General features: G+C 43.8%; 1 protein-coding gene and 1 long non-coding RNA gene across 2 annotated transcripts in view; both read left to right on the top strand.

Annotated features, from left to right (window-relative positions):
- The first annotated feature begins 3702 nt into the window (after window positions 1–3702).
- LOC308571437 lies at window positions 3703–6890 on the top strand. The gene is made up of 2 exons (XR_014001432.1): window positions 3703–4570; window positions 6692–6890. It is a non-coding gene; the product is annotated as an uncharacterized lncRNA (long non-coding RNA).
- Window positions 6891–10269: 3379 nt separating this feature from the next.
- PLCD3 (phospholipase C delta 3) overlaps window positions 10270–24263 on the top strand; it is a 91689-nt gene continuing 77695 nt past the window's right edge. The window contains exon 1 of the mRNA XM_081166279.1: window positions 10270–10581. Coding sequence (XP_081022405.1) covers window positions 10446–10581 — 136 coding nt within the window. The 5' untranslated portion in view covers window positions 10270–10445. The remainder of the gene's footprint in view (window positions 10582–24263) is intronic.

Raw genomic sequence — 24263 nt, 5'->3', positions numbered from 1 at the left:
TTACTGTTGCCTTGTAGTGGAGCTCTATATAAGCAGGTTGGCTGAACCCTCCAGTTCTGTTCTGTTCTGGCCTGTGAATAAACAAGAGCTGTTTGAAGAATTGCTGTGTCATCTGATATGTTCATCCACAACTTAAGAGGGACGGAGCCAAGACGCCTGTATGGAGGCCAAGTGGGGAAAGGTTCCCAGGTAGGAGGAAATGCTAGCAGCCTTTGACTGGACTCTCTTCTGTTAAGTCGCCTCACCCTCTTTTAAAGCCATGCAGTCAGAGATGCTCTTCTGCTGCATCTCATGGTCATCTGATTGTTCCTGAAAAAAGACAGTTCTTGTGAGCTCAGAAGTCCACTCACCTTTTCCCAATGGGTGGCATTGCAGCTGGGCAGCTGGGTCTCAACCGTATGCCATCTTAGGGGGTGGAGGGTTGCTGCCTCCTCCCTGCATCATGTCTGCCACATTGTTGTTGCTGGGGTTCTACCCTTAGTAGTAGTAGTAGTAGTAGTAGTAGTAGTAATAATAATAATAATAATAATAATAATAATAATAATTTATTAGAAAGGGGTTAAGTTTACTGCATGTACTGTGTTAAAAGAAAACGTCATGAAAATGATGTATAGATGGTACTTAGCCCTGTTAAAATTAGCAAAGATTTATCACACGAATGATAATTTATGTTGGAAAAAGAAGGCACCTTTTATCCTATGTGGTGGATGTGTCCCAAGGTGAAAGACTTCTGGGAAAAGATTTATAATGAGTTGGAAAAAATGTTGAAAAGTACATTTGTTAAGAAACCAGAAGCCTTTTTACTTGGAATAATAGGATTGGAATTGACCCAAAAAGATGCTAGATTATTTTTGTATGCCACTAAAGAGGCAAGACTGCTAATAGCTAAAAAGTGGAAATTGCAAGAAATACTAACTGTAGAAGAATGGCAGATGAAGATGTAGGACTTTTTGGAGCTGGCCGACCTGACTGGAAGAATCCACGATCAGAAAGAAGAGGAATACCAAGAAGATAGGAATAAATTTAAAGATTATCTAGCTAAATATTGTAATATAAGATAATTAGAAGTCACTTGAAAGTACCAAATAGGCTTAGAATTAGAATAAGAATGAGTTGCAAAGCATTATGGACATAGACTATTAAGAAAAGAGAAGATGATAGTGAATTGAAGGAGTTAATTTTATTAGAAAGATGATTTTGGAGAACTGTTACAAGGTGATACAATGAAATTCAGTTGGGGGGATTTGAGGAAGTCAGATAACAATGAAAGCTAGATTGGGTTTTAGAAGTAATAAGAGTTTATATTTTTGTCTTTTTGTCTTTTTTTAGTATTGTTGTGTTTTCTTTTGTGTGTTTTATTTGTTATATTTGTTATAAATGTGGGGGAAGCTGCCCTTGTAAAAAGAACAGGAAAGAGGAAGGATAGATTTGCATGGGGTGGGAGAACATCCTACAAGCTGAGCATAAACAGAGAATAGGAGAAGAACCTTTTGCCATGAGATCAGAAAGGAGATGCTCTTGTCTTGAAGTGGGTGGGCCAAGCTTTCTTTGGGAGTAATGTCAGGGCAGGGGCACTGGGCATCCATTCCCCACGTCTTCCAGGAGAATACCAAGTCCTCCTTCCTTCACAGGGCCACATTCAAGAGAATGGTCTTCATCGCCAGTTCCCAAGCTGATGAACAAGAGCCCAACTCTGTCATCTGTGGCGTTTCAGTCGGGCCTTTCTGGATTGTAAAGTCCTTCCCCATTGCTGAAGGAATCCATTCTACTCAGCACCTTGCATGTCTTCTGGGATGTTCCGCTTGCTGTCTGAATGTGCCAGTCCCTGAGAAGAGGAGAACGGCATCACTGGCACAGTAAGTGATTGTGGAGGCCAATTCTGGATCCACACTTTCCACAGTGAGGACATAGGTTTCCAGGAGGGAGTTGATCACGGTGTGGATTTGCCAAATGTGCCTTCCTCTTAGCACATTTCTCCCTTTTGTCCTGACTTTGAGCGTCTTCAAAGCCCATGACACCTTTGGCAAAGGCTATTCCCCAATTGTAGCGCTCGCAAGCCAGTGTTTCCCAGTTGTCGGTGTTTATACTACATTTTTCAAACATTTGCCTTGAGCGAGTCTTTAGACCTCTTTTGTTGACCACCAGCATTACGCTTTCCAATTTAAAGTTCTGTACAGAGTAGTTCCTTTGGAAGACAATAATCAGGCATCCGAACAACATGACCAGTCCAACAAAGTTAATGTTGAAGAATCATTGTTTCGACACTGCTGATCTTTGCTTTTTCCAGCAACTCTCGCATTTGTTTGCCTGTCTTCCCAAGTGATGTGTAAAAATTTCCGGAGACACTGCTGATGGAATCTTTCGAGGAGTTAGAGATGGCTTTTATAAGTGGTCCATGTTTCACAAGCATACAATAAGTAAGGTTTGTAGTACAATAGCTTTGTAAACAAGCATTTTGGTTTCCCTGCGAATGTCCTGGTCCTCAAACACTCTGCACTTCAGTTGGGAGAAAGCTGCACTTGCAGAGCTCAGTCGATGATGGATTTCGGCATCAATGTCAGCCCTCGTGGAATGATAACTGCCCAGGTAGGAGAAGTGATTGACATTTTCCAACAGTACACCACTGAGTTGGATAAAATATTGAATTAAATATTGGGGGGTAGCAGGCAGTCCCTGCCCCAACAAATTGATCACGAGACATGATGCATGCACACCATTTGAATGGCAATGCCAGTCAACTTTGAGGGCTCCAGCCCCCTCAAATATTTTAGGGGGGGGGCAACCAACTCTCTTTAAAAAACAGCCACCACCTCCCCTGCTAGCAATACTTACAAATGATGCAGAGCAAATTCCCTAATGCTGCCAAAACAATAAGAGTCATTCAGAATTTCAAGGCATCCTTCTGCTTATTTAAGTCCACATTGCTCCCTTAGAAAACTCAGATCTACGCTGCTGACATTCTTTTCAAATAGTCAACCGACCAACTCTTGCTTACAGAGGTTTAATTATCTTCCTTGTACCCCATCACTAAATTATCTCTCCCTGGTTTTGGAAAAGAGCAGCACATCTGATTTCAGGGGGATGCTTGTAGAAAAATATGCCTTTGTTTCAGCACAGAGGGACTTCTCGCACAATTCCCCAGTGTTTGCTCTCACCCTTGTCAGGCACCACCTTGCCAACAAAGATCTGTATAGTAAAAGCTATGGTTTTCCCAGTAGTGAGAGCTGGACCATAAATAAGGCTGATCGCCGAAGAATTGATGCTTTTGAATTATGGTGCTGGAGGAGACTCTTGAGAGTCCCATGGACTGCAAGAAGATCAAACCTCTCCATTCTTAAGGAAACCAGCCCTGAGTGCTCACTGGAAGGACAGATCCTGAAGCTGAGGCTCCAATACTTTGGCCACCTCATGAGAAGTGAAGACTCCCTGGAAAAGACCCTGATGCTGGGAAAGATGGAGGGCACAAGGAGAAGGGGACGACAGAGGACGAGATGGTTGGACAGTGTTTTCGAAGCTACCAGCATGAGTTTGACCAAACTGCGGGAGGCAGTGGAAGACAGGAGTGCCTGGCGTGCTCTGGTCCACGGGGTCACGAAGAGTCGGACTGACTAAATGACTAAACAACAACAATGTCAGGCATGGAGACATTTAAATATGATGAAGATGATGGTTGATCCACTGCTGTCAATGCACGTGGTGCTGACATGTAAAGAAAACAAAAGTCCTTTCAGTCTAAATTTGGACAGGGTGGGTGGGTGAGACAACAGAAAGGGAGAAACTAGGCAAAGAGCGGATGTGGGGAAAATCCACTTAGATGCACATTCATACTCCACAGAAGTGATTACATTAAATTGCAGTTTAATCTGAGATTAAAACCACAGACATTTTTTTATGACTGATGGACTTCCATATTATAAAGGAATAATACCCTTAAAATGAAAGATGAGATAACCCACAGTGTAGAGAGAAATAGTCAGATCAGGGTATTGGGTCAAGGATTTATTTTGAACGGATGCATATTAACACTGATTCTCTTTATAAAAATGGACTCACACATGAACCTCTATACACAGAAGTAAGTTTACACATTGGTTGGACAGTGTTCTCGAAGTTACCAGCATGAGTTTGACCAAACTGCGGGAGGCAGTGGAAGACAGGAGTGCCTGGCGTGCTCTGGTCCATGGGGTCACGAAGAGTCAGACACAACTAAACGACTAAACAACAACAACAACAAGTTTACACATATAATTAGATTGACTGGAACTTGGGGTTCGCTTAACACCGGAGGCAGGCTTTCAGGTTATACTAAAACTCTTCCTCAAAATTAGGTTATTAGACCCGACGTCAAAGTTGCTGGAGAATCTGGCTGATGTTTACCTAGTTGCCAAGGTTTATGGGACAACCACTTTGGTCGGCATGGCGACAGCCTTGGTTGAATGCAAGCACTTCATTCTGATGTCAAGTATGATGTCACAATCAGGATAAACTCCAAGTCTTGGCTAAAGGAGAGACAAGTTAATAATCAGATCAAGGCTGGTTGAGACGGATCTTTATGCCAAGTAATGAAAAGGTTTGTTTGGGGACTATTTGGTGTTTGAGACGACACTTCCTCCATCAGTTTTGCAATAAGGTAAAGGGACCCCTGACCGTTAGGTCCAGTTGCGGACGACTCTAGGGTTGCAGTGCTCATCTCGCTTTATTGGCCGAGGGACCCGGCGTACAGCTTCCGGGTCATGTGGCCAGCATGACTAAACTACTTTTGGCGAACCAGAGCAGCGCACGGAAACACCGTTTTCCTTCCAGCCGGAGAGGTACCTATTTATCTACTTGCACCTTGTGCTTTTGAACTGCTAGGTTAGCAGGAGCAGGGACCGAGCAACGGGAGCTCACCCCGTACATACTACTACTACTACTACTACTACTACTACTACTACTACTACTACTATTTCTGACCGGGCACTGTTTCCGACTGCAGTATTCTGGCTATGTCTGGACACATGGAACCTCTTCCATAGCCACAGCCTTGAATTCAATTTAAAAAACATGCATGTCTCTTCCTTCTCAGGCTTCTGCCTGCAGCCTGCTTCTATCTCAGCTCTCTTATCACACAGACCTTAACTTTTGTATTTCTAACTACCACCCAGTTCAAAGATGGAGGCCAACTTATTTGCTCTCCAGCACAAAACCACTTCATTTGTTACCCTAATGACCTGTACTTAGGGGCCCTTGAATTGAACCCTCCATTAGATTTCAACCCTTGCTGGATCCAGGAATTAGAAGGGATTAAGGCATATAGGTGACCCTCTCCACACTCCCCAACTCACAATATTATTATGGCACAGCCATAAGGATTTTATGGAATACAGATTAAAGGATTACCAGGTTTTGGCCTCAAGATGGCGTTGCTGCCTTGTATATACTGGATTAATAATTATTAATACTGGATTAATAAAACACATCTACTAAAAGTGGTGTGTGTGTGTGTGTGTGTGTGTGTGTGTGTGAATCCGAAAGTATGGCAAGACATGTCAGAGGTGTAGATTTTTGTGAATTTCCTTTGTAAAACAAGCTCAACAACTTTTGTGTCCAGATTTTCACTTTTTGAAGTATGGCATGATAAAACTCGCAAAACTGATGGCGCATGGACACTATAAAAACTGGTGAGATTATCTTTTGATTGTGTCTCTAGATCTGTATATGCTCCATACTTTTGTAATTTCCAGAATCTAGTTCTTGAAATAATTTGGCTTGTAGGGGGCAGCTGAAGAGATTCATGATCTCACTAGGTGCTGCTCACGTATGTTGAATCTTTATCTAACCCGTGAGATAGAGCACCATGAATGATTTAGAAGAAGAATTTGTAGAAATTGCATATATTATCACCTGTGTGTACCTCAGGCTTCCATTTCTAAGGGGCAAGACTACATATTGCTATTATTGAGAATCCTTTTGTTTTACCCCACACTTTCCCTGTCCGTAATCCTAAACCCAGTACTCCTCCCAGTTATGCCTCTTGAGACAATTTCACTGACTTTTTATTTATAACTTACGCCTACTCTAAGAAATCATGGTTCTGATGGTACCATGTAAGGTATAACTGACCTGCCTGTTATACTGGCCAGAGTGGGATATGTTTACTCTCGCGAACCTGCAGAAGGTCAATTAATTTCGAATTTTATTTGTCGCTTAGAAAAAGAAGAGCAATCACTGATTAGCACTGGGAACCACCTGTCTGCAAGTAGCTACTGATAAAGATGTTGTCAGGTGGAAAAGCACTAGAAATATATCTAAGCTTTTAGCAAGCATCTGTATATGTGACTATAGAACTAAATATACAAGATGCCACAAAGCTAAGGTATCGATTTGACACAGAACAACAGTGTAGGGAGTTATTAGAGAGCTGTAGCTGGTAGCAAAGTGACCATTTCCTTGTGCATCCTACAAAGAACTTGAACAGCTGACAACGCAAACGCAAGAGTTTTTAACCGCAGACCTAGTTATGCTATTATATAGTACTTTTTGTGTCTATTTAGCAGTTTGTATATTGGACTATGTGCCCTACATTTGCAGCTTGGACAGGAGAAAGGGAATCTGATTTATTTTTAGAAATCCCAACAAATGCTCTTTCTTCCTTTTCTTATTCATCAGAGTTAACCTGCATCTCTCTCTCTCTCTCTCTCTCTCTTTACAGTATTCAACAATCAAGAACACACATTCTTGCAGTGTAATAATAACATTGTAAGATCAGTGAACGGCTTGCTAGCACAGGTGAAAAGTATTTAAACAGCCAATTGCTGATTAATTTAATGATTTAATCTAGCCTTCCTTCTCTTGATGTGTGGGTTCATACTTTCTTATCTTCAGATTAAGGAATAAACCTGTATGCTGTATGGAAGACTGGAGCATCATTGAGTTCCTCCACAGAACCTCTTGAGTACCAGATTTCACACACACACACACACACACACACACACACACACACACACACTAAAAGAAGTGGGGGAGTATGGCAAAAATAAAAATGGGGTTGTGTGAATTATCATTAAAACTCATAACCAAAACCAAATAAGGCTTTTGCAAATACCGCAATTAAAGCAGTAAAGGAAATAGGGAAAATATAGGTGCTTATTTGCTAATATCAGAAGACAGAAGAGGTGTGCTTGATTTTAAAGAGAAATAATATATATATAGTGAGCAAAACAGAAACAAGTTGGAATGGAGGAAGAGAAATAAATTTTCCAAAGATATAGAGCCTATCGAATAAAGGACAGAAAGGGGTGCTTGGTTTCTGTGTTGCAATGGCCCAGTCACACTGTACATTTAAAGCAGTATCACACCACTTTAAATACAGTAAACAGCCATAGCTTCCCCCCACCAATAAATCCTGGGAGCTGTAGTTTGTTAAAGGCACTGGCGGAAAGTTGTTAGGATAGCTCCCTCACAGAACTGCAATTACCAGAATGGTTTAGCAGTTCCTCTTTTGATGGAACTCAGAGAACTGTAGTTTTGTGAGGAGAATATGACTCTCCAAACAAACTACAGTTCCCAGGATTCATTGGGGGGGAGCTATGATTGTTTCTGGCGGTACGATATGATACTGCTTTAAATGTATAGCACAGATGGAGCCTCTGTATGTGAGACTGGGGCAAAATGGCACATGTGGTTCTGTGTAAGTACATGTAAATTACGTACCCTGGGGCAAAAACATGTCAGGAATGTTTGTAAAATTAAGAGAAAACGTTTCCTTCTGTGTGTACACAATTATCAAGCAAACCTTTATCAGTGGACTCATAGTTCAGATGAGGGGTTTTCTGACCTCTCCTCCCAGACCCTCCAAGTGACCTTATTTTTCAGGGACAGTCCTGGATTTACAGAAGCCGTCCCAGTTTCTGATTTGATCTGGAATGTCCCAATTTCCCTTAAAAAGCTAAAGGGACCCCTGACTCTTAGGTCCAGTCGCGGACGACACTGGGGTTGCGGCGCTCATCTCGCTTTATTGGCCAAGGGAGCCGGCGTACAGCTTCTGGGTCATATGGCCAGCATGAGTAAGCCGCTTCTGTGAACCAGAGCAGTGCACAGAAACGCCGTTTACCTTCCCGCCGGAGAGGTACCTATTTATCTACTTGCACTTTGACGTGCTTTCGAACTGCTAGGTTGGCAGGAGCTGGGACCGAGGAACGGGAGCTCACCCTGTCATGGGGATTCGGGTGAAGAACTTAATTCATTCCGGAGGTCCGTTCTTAACCTGAAACGGTTCTTAACCTGAAACACCACTTTAGCTAATGGGGCCTCCCGCTGCTGCCGCGCAGCTGCTGCGCAATTTCTGTTCTCATCCTGAAGCAAAGTTCTTAACCTGAGGTACTATTTCTGGGTTAGCGGAGTCTGTAACCTGAAGCGTCTGTAACCTGAAGCATATGTAACCCGAGGTACCACTGTAAAGGGGAGCATGGGATGCGGGTGATGCTGTAATCTAAATCACTGAACCTCTTGGGCCTGCTGATCAGAAGGTCGGCGGTTCGAATCCCCATGACAGAATGAGCTCCAGTTGCTCTGTCCCAGCTCCTGCCAACCTAGCAGTTCGAAAGTACACCAGTGCAAGTAGATAAATAGGTATTGCTGCAGCGGGAAGGTAAACGGAGTTTCCGTGTGATCTGGTTTCCATCACAGTGTCCTGTTGAGCCAGAAGTGGTTTAGTCCTGCTGGCCACATGACCCAGAAAGCTGTCTGTGGACAAACGCCGGCTCCCTTGGCCTGAAAGCGAGATGAGCGCCGCAACCCCAGAGTCGCCTTTGACTGGACTTAACCGTCCAGGGGTCCTTTACCTATTGATTTGTATGTTGTTGGTGGGTTCTTGTTGTCGGGCTGGGTATGTAATAAAGGGGAGCCACACCAGGGCGAAGGCATCCTCTTCTATTTGCCCCCATGTCAGATTTAGTCTATTGGTTAGCTTTACTAGGAAGGCTGTTTTCCGTACAATTTGGTACCAGAAATCCATGTTCCCTCCTGACAGGTTTCTCCAGTGCCTGGCTATGGTGCTTCTGGCTACTGAGAGCAGATGGTCAACTGAGGAAAGAATGTTACTCGCCCCAAAATGGAAAGAAGAAATCCCAGCAAAGGAAGAATGGATACAAAAACTCATGGAGTATGCAGAAATGGCGAAACTTACCGGAAGAATAAGAAATCAAGATAACAAACTTTTTATAAAAGAATGGAAATTGTTTATTGAATATTTACAGATAAATTGTAAACAGATAAGAACATTGGCAGGATTATTGTAATAACCTGCAGTTTTGTAAGAGTATATATTTAAACTAGGTGATTAAATGAGCAAATTAAGTTAATTTGGATATACAGAAGATATTAAAAATAAGTTTCAGGAACTGCAGAAAGAGGGGGAAGGAAGTCAAGTTTTGAAATGTTAAAGTGATCGTAAAATTAGTGAAATGCAGTGCTTTTTTTCTGGGGAACGCACCCCCCTAAACATTTTGTGAATCTATCAGGAAGAATGGAATAAATTTAATGATTATTTAGTTAAATTTGTTAAGTTAAACTAACCAGAAATATCTTGCAGATACTTAATGGGCTTAGGATTTTAGTTATGTTAAGTGATGAATTAATATGTTTAATTCTATAAGGTGAAGATTTAAGGATGTTAATGTTTAAGTTAAATTTCATAAAAATTGGGATTTGGAAAACCGTTAAAAGGACACGCAATGAAATTCAACCAAGGGGAAGCGAGGAAGTCACTTAACAAAGTTAATAACTGTAATTTTCAATAAGGCTATGATTTATGTTTGTTATGTTTGTTTGTCTATAATATTGTGAAAACCAATAATTTTTTTGGAAAATATACATTTTGTGAATCTAAGTTTGGCCTCATTGAGGGGCAGTATTTCAATATGAGTGGGGAAATGTGAGTACCCCTAAACATTTTTTATAGAAAAAAAGCACTGGTGAAATGTATAAACCTGAAAAGCAGAAATAAAATGAGAGAGCCAGAGACGGAGCAGATGGTTCATAAGCTCTTTAGAATGCGAGTGGGCATTATTCCACTGGAAAATGTTGACCAGGGCCAGTTCTGGGATGACTTCTAAAAGCTGTTTCGTTATTTCTAGGACACAGCCCTGGCGTGGGGCAAAGGGGACACGGATCCTCCTCGCGGCTCAGGCGGGGGAGCGCAAGAGACCGGATCCCTCCTTCCCACCGAGTGGAAGCGAGAGGGCGGAGCGCGTCGGCGTTGAAATGCGAGCGCCTCCAAGATCCGCCTCTCCAATCTGCGCGCTGCGCCCTGGAGCCCCGGAGGAGGCGCCCAGGCGCGCGGAGAGGGCGGGTTGCTTGCGGGCCGCCTGCTCCGTCTCTGCCTCGGAGAGAAGGGGGGCAAAACGAAAACAAGCGGCCGAGAAGGGGCTCCGGGCCGAGACGGGGACGCGAAGTCTCTCCCAGCCATGATTTGCGGCAGGAAGAAAAAGGCGTGCGGGGAAAAGCAGCGCTGCTGCCCGCGCCAGCAGCAGCAACAACTCTCCAGCCAGCCGTGCGCAATCGTGCCCAAACTCTCCGGGCACCGCGCCTTCAAAAAACTGGGTAAGTCAGAGAAGTGAAGTGCCCGGTGGGGATTTAAAAAAAATAAATAGGAGAGTTCCCCTCTCCCGGCTAGTCTTTCCTAACTTTGCAGGTTCCTCCTGTCGGTTATTCTTTCCAAAACTCCTCCGCAATGTTTTTGCTGGACCTAATTAGCGCCCAGGGCGCAGCCCCCGCATATACATTAGCGCCAGGGCTCAGCCCCCGCATATACATACTGTATATATGTGCGGGGGCAGAGCCCTGGCGCTAATTAGGTCCAGCAAAAAGCACTGCGGAGAAGTTAAATGAGTCAATATATTTATTTAGCGCCGGAGTGAGGTGGCGTCAAAGTAGACGAGAGGGCCCCTGAGCCACTGCAGAGTGCATTGCTGTCACCGCTGAAATCGCTCCCGGTGCCCCAGCGGATAGGGGGTGTAAATTGGGGGTGGGCTTCTCCAGCGGGCAAAGGAATGTGTTTCCAGACGAACATTTCTTTCTGTCTCGACATTAAACGCCGGCTGCTTTTAGCCTGGGTGTTGCCATAACTCCAGGAACGCAGGATTTAATTTGTCTCCTTGCACAGTGCGGGACCTATTTTCCATACCGTATCAGCCTTGAGGCATGTGACCTGATTAAAAAGAACAAAGTGCTTTTTTTTTTACACTAATCTGAATGTAATTTGTACTTCGGCACAGATAATGTAATATTTGAATAATTGGTTCTTGAGTGATTCTGATTTGCCAGGTGCCTTAACCGCAAGTTGCACTTTAGGCAGTAGGAAATATTTTTTTTTTGGGGGGGGGGAGAGAGTGAAGAATGTAAGATTTAAGCAAATGATTGTCAAAAGTTCCTTCGGTCAGCTTCTGGGTGGCTTAATGGAAAACCTTACTTCTTGTACTAAACCGGATTTGAGCGAAGGGGATTTAATTGCTATCCTTTGATTTATTTGTTGTTGTTTTTGAATCAGAATCAAATGTTTACTTTTGTCCGGGTCAACAGCAGTCTGAGAGCTTAATTCAGTCCGTGGTGTGTCTGTAAAAATACATTATTATTTTTTTAAAAAAAATATTTTTATTGCAAATTTCAAACAGGAAAAAAACACCAAACATATACAATCCCTTCACCAAGAAATAACAAACAAAGAAAAACATACGTGAACAAAAACACAAACCTAAAAAAAAAAAGAAATCATGACTGTTCATAACACATTTTTTCATACCTAACTGGACTTCCTCACATCTCCCTTCCCTGCGTTCTCAATAATAAAGTTATAAACAGCAATTTATTACCTTGTTTCAGTTCTTAAATTGTACTTCTCAAATATTATGTCTCAGACTTCAAATAATTTTTATCCAATACTTATCAGCTTAATTCAAACATAATATTACTTCAGATTTCGTCTTTTTCTTAAACATCACTTAGTCTCATACTGTATGTCTTTCAGCTAAGTTGCTGGTACCATATTCTTTTTAGTCATGCAATTTCTTAGCATTCATACAGTTTATGCTGTTTTTGTAAATAGTCCTTAATTTTTTTCCAGTCCTCTTCCATTGTCTCTTCTCCCAAGTCTCGAATTCTGCCAGTCATTTCGGCCAGCTCCATATAGTCTATCAGTTGCGTCTGCCATTCTTCCAGTGTGGGCAAATCTTGTGTCTTCCAGTATTTTGCGATGAGTATTCTTGCTGCTGTTGTTGCATACATAAAAAAAGTTCTATCCTTCTTTAACACTTTCTGGCCGACAATGCCCAAGAGGAAGGCCTCTGGTTTCTTGGGAAAGGTATACTTAAATACCTTTTTTAACTCATTATAAATCATTTCCCAGAAGGCCTTCACTTTTGGACAGGTACATTAAAAACCAAATGGCACCTAGCGCAAGTCACAGGCAGAAGTCGTATGTCAAGATCATCTGCAATTTTCAAGTGGTCAGTGGGGGGAAAAGGCTGGGAACCACAGAGGCATTACCAACCAGTGGGCAGCAGTAGGGTACTGTAGGCAGTGGGGAAAAGCAGTGTGTTTGTGGTCAGAAACGGCTTAGCAATGTCACTGGAATGAACCGCTGCAATAAACCTTTAAAATTTCTCAGTGTTTACCTTTAGATAACATTTTCTCTTGAGATTTGATCAGGGCACGGCACCATTTTCGCTCTAGGTGAAAGTTAAAAAGAAGTAATTGCTTTACTTTTTGAGTTTTGAGCAGTTTCGTTAAAGAAGAGGCATGGCCAAAGCTGGGAGTGGTTGGTGCTAAAATTGGTTTTGGATGAAGCTCCAAGACTAAGGGACGCGGGTGGCACTGTGGGTTAAACCACGGAGCCTTGGGCGCTTCGAATCCCCGCGACGGGGTGAGCTCCTGTTGCTCGGTCCCTGCTCCTGCCAACCTAGCACCAGTGCAAGTAGATAAATAGGTACCGCTCCAGCGGGAAGGTAAATGGCATTTCCGTGTGCTGCTCTGGTTCGCCAGAAGCGGCTTAGTCATGCTGGCCACATGACCCGGAAGCTGTATGCCAGCTCCCTCGGCCAATAAAGCAAGATTAGCGCCGCAACCCCAGAGCCGTCCGGTCGGGGATACCTTTACCTTTACCTTTACAAGACCAAGACAAGTCTTACTTGCAAGAGACTTCTTTGTAACAAATCGCTACCATAGGACCAGAAGCCCTATGTGGAGTGGAGACTGATGGATGAAATAAACATATAGGAACTCATGCATTACCTCGTTGCTAGATTTGATTTCATCCTTCAGCCTTCTCATCTTACATATACTCTGGCTTCACTAGGGAGTTTCGGCCTGATCCAAGGTGGGTTGCAACAGGAGCACTACTACCTTGCGAATACATGGTAAAAGTTTTAAAGAATTCATGTGTGGGTTAAAATTGGGTCCTGGGCCAGAAAAAGTCAAAGATGACAGCCCTAGTGAATATATACACTTTTAGAATCACAAGTTGCAATAGACCTTAGGACTGTCTTTTAGTTGATTTATCTGTTGAGGTAGCTTTTAACCAGCTATCTGATTACATAAAAAATCCTTTATCAAGTTCATGAATCTCTTCCCCACTTACAGGTTCGTTCTGTGAAAGCCTACTTCTGGTTTAATATCCAGAATTGATATTAGTCAATTAAATACGGATGTCCCTTGGAGGACATTGAAAGAAATAGGAGAAGAATTTTATATCTGCGAGCTACCACTTAGCAATAAAGGATTCTTTTCATTATTTCTTTTAAAAACCTCGGTTTCAATAGTACAAATGGATTTTTAAAATAAACTAGTGTGACCAGCAATGAGGACACTTCTTGTAGCACAGTCACTAAAGTGAACTGATTAGTTGGTCTTAAACATTCACTTGCTTAGCTTTTCCATTTATTTACAATATGGAGATACTGACTTCCTTGCAGTTTTAAAGTACAGTAAGCACTCTGGATGTTCAAAAGAACTATATAAATACTGAGTGTTATTATTGCTAATCCCCTGCTTAAACATTTGCTCCTGTGATCAGCAGCTGGGAATTTGATTTTTCTGTCAATTAAAGATTGCATTCCTACAGAAATGGATATAAGGCACAGTAAATGAAAACAGCCGCCTGGTTCTGTTTATTTCACACAGCTTGATTCTCTCCAGAAGTGAAAGGTCTGAATGTGGTTTTGCTAAACTCAGTCGAGGAAAAGTTCTGGGGAATATCCAGACAAAGGGAATTCCTTGAGTATGGAATGTCTCACAATAATTAAATTGGAGATTATTATTTGTATTTTAAAAAATTCTACAGCTTAACATAATAAAAAAATATCTAAGCAGTTCTTACATATAAACTGTAAACATGCAATAATAACATTCAATAACATTTCCTAAAAACTTTATTGTTGTTTAGTCATGTCCAACTCTTCGTGACCCCATGGACCAGAGCATGCCAGGCACTCCTGTCTTCCATTGCCTCCTGCAGTTTGGTCAAACTCATGTTCGTAGCTTTGAGAACACTGTCCAACCATCTTGTCCTCTGTCATCTCCTTCACCTTGTGCCCTCAATCTTTTCCAACATCAGGGTCTTTTCCAGGGAGTCTTCTCTTCTCATGAGGTGGCCAAAGTATTGGATCCTCAGCTTCAGGATCTGTCCTTCCAGTGAGCACTCAGGGCTGATTTCCTTCAGAATGGAGAGGTTTGATCTTCTTGCAGTCCATGGGACTCTCAAGAGTCTCCTCCAGCACCATAATTCAAAAGCATCCGTTCTTCGGCGATCAGCCTTCTTTATGGTCCAGCTCTCACTTCCATACATCACTACTGGAGAAACAATAGCTTTAACTATACGGACCTTTGTCAGCAAGGTGATGTCTCTGCTTTTTAAGATGCTGTCTAGGTTTGTCATTGCTTTTCTCCCAAGAAGCAGGCATCTTTCTCCTGAGAAATCTATGTGGGACAAGAAGCTACAGTTTGAACTGGATATGGAACAACTGATTGGTTCAAAATTGGGAAAGGAGTACGACAAGGCTGTATACTGTCTCCCTGTTTATTTAACTTGTATGCAGAATTCCTTAAAACTACTACAAGTAAACACCTATCACCTTGACCAGAAGCCAAATTCACTGTGAAGAGGCTGAGAGTTTAAAAAAATCTCCTTGTGCCTAAATGACTGTGTCTGTGCCAGGCAGGTTTCCCTGTGGAGGAAGGGAGGGAACCACTTTTGAAAAGGCTCTTTTCCCAGTCGCCGCCTGCCACACCTTAAAAGGAACCCTTTGGGGTGACAATCTGAATGAATGGATGGACTAGTTCTGAAGGGTAGAGAACACAGCAGTCATCATGCCCGCAGATTACAAAAAGCGCGAATTGTGTCCGCCAAGCCCAGAAAGCACACAAGAATCCAATACTGAACAGGAATAAATAGAGCAAATTGGGGGCTCTGCGAGGAATCTTGGGGTGGGGGCTAACCGTAGGGATTTTTTTCTTTGAGATGCAACAGAACTGAGGTTTTGATTTGGGGTGGAGCTATTAAAATGTTGAATGGTGCACACCCCATCATATACGCCCCTAACCCCCGTTTTCTCTTCCGCCAGGATCCGTTGAGGTTTTAGGGCATGGGTTGGCGGGTGGCACTGTGGGTTAAACCACAAAGCCTAGGACTTGCCGATCAGAAGGTCGGCGGTTCGAATCCCCGCGACGGGGTGAGCTCCCTTTGCTCGGTCCCTGCTCCTGCCAACCTAGCAGTTCAAAAGCACACCAGTGCAAGTAGATAAATAGGTACCGCTCCGGTGGGAAGGTAAACAGTGTCTCCTTTTTACTTTTTACCTTCCTGCTACACAGCACATGCAGAAACCTGGACCCACAATTGGTCTCATCTACTCAACCCGCTGGTTAAACCACAGAGCCTAGGACTTGCCAATCAGAAGGTTGGCGGTTCAAATCCCAGCGACGGGGTGAGCTCCCGTTGTTCGGTCCCTGCTCCTGCGAACCTGGAAGTTTGAAAGCATGTCAAAGTGCAAGTAGATAAGTAGGTACCGCTCCAGCGGGAAGATAAACGGCGTTTCCGTGCGCTGCTCAGGTTCGCCAGAAGCAGCTTACTCATGCTGGCCACATGACCCGGAAGCTGTACGCCGGCTCCCTCGGCCAATAAAGCGAGATGAGCACCGCAACCCCAGAGTCGGTCACGACTGGACCTAATGGTCAGGGTTCCCTTTACCCTTTAGGCAGACTAAGACCCGGGGGCCGGATCTGGCCCGATCGCCTTCTAAATCCGGCCCGTGGACGGCTCAGGAATCAGTGTGGTTTTACATGAGTAGAATGTGTCCTTTTATTTAAAATGCATCTCTGGGTTATTTGTGGGGCATAGGAATTCGTTCATTTTTTCTGTCTTCAAAATATAGTGCCCCCCCCCCAAGGTCTGAGGGACAGTGGACCGGCCGCCTGCTGAAAAAGTTTGCTGACCCCTGTTCTAGGGGATCTGCCCCATTTGCAGCTTTAGCAGTCCTTTGCAAAGGTAGAGGGGAGTTGTTGATTGGAATCATATGTGCTTTCTTCCTCCATGTTCAGGAAACTGAGTCCCTGTGTGGAAGCCAGTCTAATGACAACCTGAGGACTTCTCCTGGAGCTCTGTTCTTAGGTTGCCAAATTTCCGTGGCCGCGTGAGGGTAACATGCTTGTGCAGGGGTACCTTGGTTTAAGAACAGCTTGGTTTATGAACAACTTGGATTAAGAACGCTGCAAACCCGGAAGTAGGTGTTTTGGTTTGTGAGCTTTGCCTCGGAAGCAGAACATGTTGAGTGTGTTCCATTTGTAAATTGAGCCCCCCACTGCTATGGGAAAGCACGCCTTGGTTTCAGAACAGACTTCCGGAAAGGATTAAGTTCGTAAACCAAGGTACCACTGTACAGCCTTTGGCCTTTCCCATGGGGGGGGCTTTCCTTTCAAAACAAGGAATCTTAAACCTTTTCAGACCCCAACCCAAAGATGCGTTTGACAGTTCATTTCTCAATCTTTCCCCATATATTTGCATCCTCCTCAAGAGGTCCGGAGGGTGGCAACACGAGAACGGGGCCTTCTCTGCAGTGGCTCCCCATCTGTGCAATGCTCTCCCCAGGGAAGTTCGCCTGACGCCTTCATTATACACCTTTAAGCCTCCATGCAAAAATGTTCCTTTTTAACCAGGTCTTTGGTTGACCTGATTTACATCCTATGCCCTTTTAAAATGTGGAGGTTTTTTTGGCGGGGGGGGGGTTGCTATTGGGTTGTTGTTTTTATTATTTATTTTGTGGTTTTATATCTTGATTTTTATTCTGTGAACTGTCCTAAGGACTCCCCCCCCCCCCCCGGGCATAGGGCAGTATATAAATTCAATCAATAATAATAATAAATAATTGTGGTGGTTGTGCTCCTGTTGTGACCCACTTTGGATCAGACACTATCTGCTAATGGATTCTACCCCTTGAAGACCAGTGCTTTAAACTGCCCCTACAGTATTTCCCCCCACCCTGCATAATAGGAGTGTCTTCTAGGTATATGCCCCTTTTGGGGGGGAGACGGCAATGGACCCTCACAAATCCACAACTACTTTGGATGTGCGTGTATTCTTAACTTGCCACTTTCATTGGACGGGGGCCGTAACGTTTCGCTCAAATTACGTACAGATACAAAGCATGAACTCTAGTGTCAGCTGCTTCTGCTATATACATGTAAAATAAATTGTGAGCTGTGTTTTGATACGTATTCTAATCTTGTTCATTGTTTAATCTAATTTGGGTTATGAAATCTAAACTGTGACTCACAATACTTTTGCTTGGAACTTTTCCAGCATGAAATCTTGCATAGTCTGAGCTCAATAGAAACTATTGCCATGTCTGTTTCTGGTTCTCTTAGCTGGTGCTTGGACTTTATTTTATTTTTATTAAATTGATGCCAGTGTGATATTTTCCCAAGTAACTTTGCAAAGCATTTTTCTCCCCCTTGAGAATGTGACAGCGATTTCGCAATCCTTGCTGTGGTCGTTTGTCAATAAGTTTTTTGTTCTTTTCCCTGGAACAGGAGCTGATGTAGTTATTTGCCCAGCCTTCTGCTTGTAATCTCTTTTTCCGTATAGGCTTTTGGGATGCTCACTGCAAAGGCCCCCCTCTTAATACTAGAGAAACAGTTCCAGAGCCTAGATCGCAAGATTTGGCTTTTCTGGACATTCCAGCAGAACAGGTATACACAAACTTGCAGCTTGGCAGGTCAAACACAAGACCCCCCAGGCTATGTATACAGACCCTCCAAGTGTCCCTATTGTCCAGGGATATCCGTAATTTAGTGAAGCCGTCCCAGTTTCTGATTTGATCCCGGAATGTCCCACTTTTCCTTAGGATGTCCCTATTTTCATTGGAGAAATGGTGGAGGGTATAGAGTCATCCAATCCACCCCCAAGCCGCCTGAAGGCAATCCTGTATAGGGAAGTTTTTTTTCATGTTTCATGTTTTATTATGTTTTTGTATATGTTGGAAGTAAGGGACACGGGTGGCGCTGTGGGTTAAACCACAGAGCCTAGGACTTGCCGATCAGAAGGTCGGCGGTTCGAATCCCCATGACGGGGTGAGCTCCCGTTGCTTGGTCCCTGCTCCTGCCAACCTAGCAGTTCGAAAGCACGTCAAAGTGCAAGTACCTTCCAGCGGGAAGGTAAACGGTGTTTCCGTGCGCTGCTCTGGTTCACCAGAAGCGGCTTAGTCATCCTGGCCACATGACCCGGAAGCTGTACGCCGGCTCCCTCGGCCAGTAAAGCGAGATGAGCACCGTAACCCCAGAGTCGGCCACGACTGGACCTAATGGTCAGGGGTCCCTTTACCTTTACCTTATATATGTTGGAAATTGCCCAGAGTGGCTGCAGCAATCTAGTATGATGTGTAGGGTGTAAATCAGAGGTCGGCAACGTGCGGCCCATGGGCCAGAAGCCCATTTAACTGGCCCCAGAACCGAGCCGCCCACTCAGTGAGTCCTGGCACGCTGCGCTAAACCGGTGCGGCGGGGGGACTCTCTTCTGCGGCTCCAGAAATCACTTCTGTGCATGTGCAGACGATGGAAATCGTGTCTGTGCATGTCTGTAGTGCCGGAAATCGGAAATTTCTGGTGCCGCGGACATGCACAGATGCGATTTCTGGCATTGCTCTGCACCGGCCCTGCCCACAGAGGATCTCCACGGGAGTGATCCGGCCCAGGCAAGGAAAACCTTGCTGACCCCTGGTATAAATAGTAAAATTGCCATTATGGAATGGGACGCCCCTATTTTCATCAGAGAAATGTTGGAGGGTATTGCATGATGGTTGGCAATACAGTGGTATTCGTCATGTTAACCTCAGGTTAAGAACTTAATTTGTTCTGGAGGTCTGTTCTTAACCTGAAACTGTTCTCAACCTGAGGTACCACTTTAGCTAATGGGGCCTCCTGCTGCTGTTGCTGTGCCGCCGCTGCACGATTTCTGTTCTCATCCCGAAGCAAAGTTCTTAACCCGAGGTAATATTTCTGGATTAGCAGAGTCTGTAACCTGAAGCGTCTGTAACCTGAAGCGTATGTAACCTGAGGTACCACTGTAAAGAACATATACAAACTTAACTAGATAAGACCAAGGCTCGGTCTAGGCCATCATCCTTTTTTCAATGGTGGCTACCGAAGAACGAGAAGAACCTATGGGTTTATTGGGAGGAGGGAATAAAACAGGAGAGGGGATGGTGCATAAAGACAGAAGGAACAGCTCTCTTGTTTTTCAGCCTCAGGCAAGCTGCAAAAAGAGGTTTGCTAGTCCCGAGTGAGATCTGCACCTGGCCGGCAGGCTTTGTTTGGTTTGATGGGTCACAGGTTTCGTGGGCCTAAAGTACAGAGCGATTCCAATAACTAAAAGCGGTGTGGAATTTGCATTCATTTTGAAATTTGGTGTTCTGAAAGAGCTGGCATGCTTACCTGAAGTTGATATCTGGCAGATTCATTTCTCCAGGATGTGTCTTTGTGTTTTTTTCAGCAGTGGAACAATGAATATTCTGTATTCTTGCACTCGATTTCTTCTTACTTTGGCTGGGCCAAAGCGCCACTTGTAATCTCAGCGAATGATACGTCTTTCTCTGCAGCATTTAACAGTGCAGTCCTGTTTGCTTAGAGAAGCACTTGCTCCCAGGTTAGCGTGTGTATACGGTTGCAGACTGAGTTTATGGGGCAGAGTAAGCGTAAGCAAGACACACATGCACAAAAACACCCAGGGCCTTTGAAACAGAGCAATGGATGATTTCAAGGGAATGGCAACGCAGACAGAACCGAAGGATCTGATTTGGCAAGCAGGTTTCCCACAGAAAGTTGCGACAAATTGGAGAAGTGATAAAGTCCCTCCTAGATCAGAGTGGATTCAAAAGAAAGGACTGAATATGCAGAATTAGACCAGTTATCAGAAAGAATAAAAGGTAAATCAAAGGAAGTATTTACCACAAAATGGGAAGTCTTTAAAATTTATTTGAAAAATAACAGTGACAGTTTGAAGTCTGTAGCAGCATTTGAATAACTTCAGTCGGAGATTTAAATCTGATGGAAAACCTTGGATAGAATAAATAACATTAAACATGTTGCTTTGTATTTTTCTTCTTTCTTTCTTAGTTGTTAGGTGATGGATATCTGTGTATCTTCATATTTTTTTTGTATGTGGTGTATTAAAATGAAATAAAAACTATTTAAAATTTTTAAAAAGAAATTTGCTTCGGAGAGCTTGGGAGACAGACTGGGGAATGCAATTCTGCCTCTACTTTTTGCACATCCCTCAATGTATTGCCTGTTTTGATGGGGGGCAACGGAATATCCTCCCCCCAAAGCAGGTGGCTACTGATTGATTGATTGTATGACTGCAGTACATTGTTTATTGCTTTCATTTTACGGATCCATGGTCTCGTTAGATAGTAAAATTCATGTTAAATTGCTGTCTTAGGGGTTGTTTATAAAAGTCTGGAACGGATTAATCCATTTTGCATTGCTTTCTATTGGAAAGCGCGCCTCGGTTTTGGAATGGACTTCCAGAATGGATTAAGTTTGAGAACCAAGGTACCACAGTACACATGAGCACAGGTTGAAAGAATTGGAATCTGAGTATGGGAGATATGAAGCCTCCCTCAGACTTTTCAATTCCTGTAAAAACTGTTGTCTGCCTCTAGCCCCAGTGGGGTCAAGGAAAGGGTTTTTCCACAAGTGGACTATCAGTCTTGCCATGAGAGGCTCTGGTTGGTATGAATTGCATCTCAGTACCTTTTGTTTGAAGAAATGCAACTAAAGGTTTTTATTGCTGCTTAAAGGTATGACCAATCTCCCTATATTCCCCCACAACTTTGCCAGCTTAGATTGGCTAGCTAGCGGTGCTCATGCATCTTTCGATAAAGTGAGTGGAGATTCACCATCTACAGTCGTACCTTGGAAGCTGAACGCTTTGGCACTCAAACGTTTGGGCTCCTGAACGCTGCAAACCCGAAAGTGAATGTTTCGGTTTGCGAACGTTCTTTTGGAACCCAAACGTTTGGCGCGGCTTCCAGTTGGCCGCAGGAGCTTCCTGCAGCCAATCGAAAGCCACGCCTTGGTTTCCAAACTTTTTGGAATTTGAACGGACTTCCCAAATGGCTTCTGTTCAGCTTCCGAGGTACGACTGTATAGCTTTCAGGACCTCTTCTGCTGTGTGCACAGGACCTCTGTGCTTGTGGGATAAGCTCTGGGGTTGTGTAGGTAAGATGTTTCAGGTGGAAATTAATGGCGGGGTCGGATTTGACCACCCAGCAGTTGCTCTGGGACCACACCTATGGTTGTCACTGAAAAATGTATGTTTCATCTGTATTGCAAATAAAGCTAACAGTTCTTCCTCTATGAGGCATGAAAACGAGAACCACTGGGGAAATGGTTGCTGCGTCCCTCGTCAAGTTATCTGTTCCTAAACACTTGGATGAGTGGGTTGTGGTAATAATTACTATCTATATTACTACTTACGTTGCCGAGCACAATTCAAAGTGTTGGTGCTGAGCTTTAAAGCCCTAAATGGCCTCGGCCCAGTATACCTGAAGGAGGGTCTCCACCCCCATCGTTCTGAATGGACACTGAGGTCCAGCTCTGAGGGCCTTCTGGCGGTTCCCTCACTGCAAGAAGTGAAGCTACAGGGAACCAGGCAGAGGGCCTCCTCAGTGGTGGCGCCCATCCTGCGGAACGCCCTCCCGTCAAATGTCAAGGAAATAAACAACTATCTGACTTTTAAAAGACATCTGGAGGCAGTTTTTAATGTTTGAAGTTTTATTCTGTTTTTGGTCCTCTGTTGGGAGCCGCCCAGAGTGGCTGGGGAAACCCAGCCAGATGTACGGGGTATAAATAATAAAATTATCATCATCATCATTTATCAAATTTATATCCCACCTTTTCTCCGCCAGTTGCACAAATGGAAAGCAAAAACTAAACAAGAACATTCTGAAGCAGTTAAAAACATTCTAAAAACAATTACCGTTAAAAGCATGCCAAGGTAATTACAAGGTATTATGTGTCTGCACATTTGCCTTCTGGTGCCTAATCCATCTTGGGAGCCGGTGTTCCAACCCTGAGGCCATCCATACCTTAAACTGCCCATTTTTATGCCTTATCGAAAAGCTGTTTATAAATTGCAACTATGTGGATAAATAAATAAAAACTTTAGCAACTCTATGTGAGCTACCTCTCATATAGAGATCGGAATGTGCTGTATTAAGGTGCTTGGGTGAAATATATATAATCTTCTGTGAGATCGTATCTGCTTGGACCGGCTTGACTCAATTTGTGAAGGGCCATCATGGCTGTCAATATCTGTTTTCATCTGGTGGGCTGAGACCTGCAAGCAGGTTACACATAAATATTAAGAGTTAAGTCGTGTGAGTGGCGCTACCACCAGTTTTTGATTAGGGTGTTTGTTTGTTTTTTGCTTTCATGGGAGAGGGGGAGAGAGAGAGTAGAAAAAGAGAAACCAGAATAAGCAAGATGCCTCCTCACAGGGCCGGCTCCACTATTAGGCAAAGTTACATCCCCTTACTTCTGGGTTTGCAGTGTTTAGGAGTCAATTTGTTCGACAACTAAGCCGTTCGGGAACCAAGGTACCAGCTGATTTTGAATGACACGAAAGGGCACCAAATTGTTAATTTAATACAGTGGTACCTTGGGTTGCGAACTTACCGTATTTTTTGCACCATAACACTCACTTTTTTCCTCCTAGAAAGTAAGGGGAAATGTCTGTGCGTGTTATGGAGGGAATGCCTACGGGTGGCATGCCTACGGATTTTCCTCCTCTAAAAACTATGTGCGTGTTATGGTCGGGTGCGTGTTATAGAGCAAAAAATACGGTAATTCGCTCCGGAGGTCCGTTCTTAATCCAAAACCGTTCTTAACCTGAGGCACGCTTTCATTAATAGGGCCTCCTGCTTCATCCGCGCCTCTGGCGCGCGATTTCCATTCTCATCCTGAGGTACTACTTCCGGGTTAGTGGAATTTGTAACCTGAAGCGTTTGTAACCCAAGGTACCACTGTATTGTATTTTTTCTGCCTGTGCTGGTCTCTTGCAGTTTCCTCAGTTGCCAAACTAACTTGACCGGCCTCAAGTACCATGCACCTTGACCATTCGCTTTTCTGCTTCAGGCAGCAAAATGTCTTGGGCCGACCCTGCTCCTCCTGTACCTTGAACAGCTGGGAGGAAGGCAGAATTTGATCAGGTGCAGCAGCCGATCTTACGGGGGTGGGGGAAAAGTGCCCCCGCCACAATTTTCTCTTCTATAGAAGAATTGTTACGGGTCTTGCCTTCCTTTGTACCCAGCGAAGAAAGAGAGGAGAAAGGCAAGCAACTACGATTTAAAAAATAATGATGCCCTATGTTGCTGTTTGAGGTTCCAAGTGGGTTCCATGTCTAAAACAGGTTGAAGACTGATATATCGGAGATCATTTCCAGAGAAAACCAAAACAACCTCAGGTGTGCTCTTGGCACCTTCCTGCCCTGTGCACAGAAAGTGTCTTGCACGCACAGACAAGCCTAAACTTGTCTGGTCTGTTGTTCTACCACCCAGGAGTACCCAGACCAGCTGATGACAAAGTCTTCTTGCAAACATACAGCCCTGTTTGTTAGGACTGCGAGGCTTGAAAATTCCGTCTCCAGACACAGAGCTTGCAAAATTCCATGCTCTAGCTCTCTGTTCGCCTATTGGAAACTACTGCTTCTCCTGCAATGAATTAAAATCGTGTACCTAGGT

This window comes from Podarcis bocagei (genome assembly GCF_964188305.1).
Source record: "Podarcis bocagei genome assembly, chromosome: 13".
NCBI lineage: Eukaryota > Metazoa > Chordata > Lepidosauria > Squamata > Lacertidae > Podarcis > Podarcis bocagei.
Note: the sequence above shows the minus strand (reverse complement) of the source record. Positions and strands in the feature narration are given on the sequence as shown.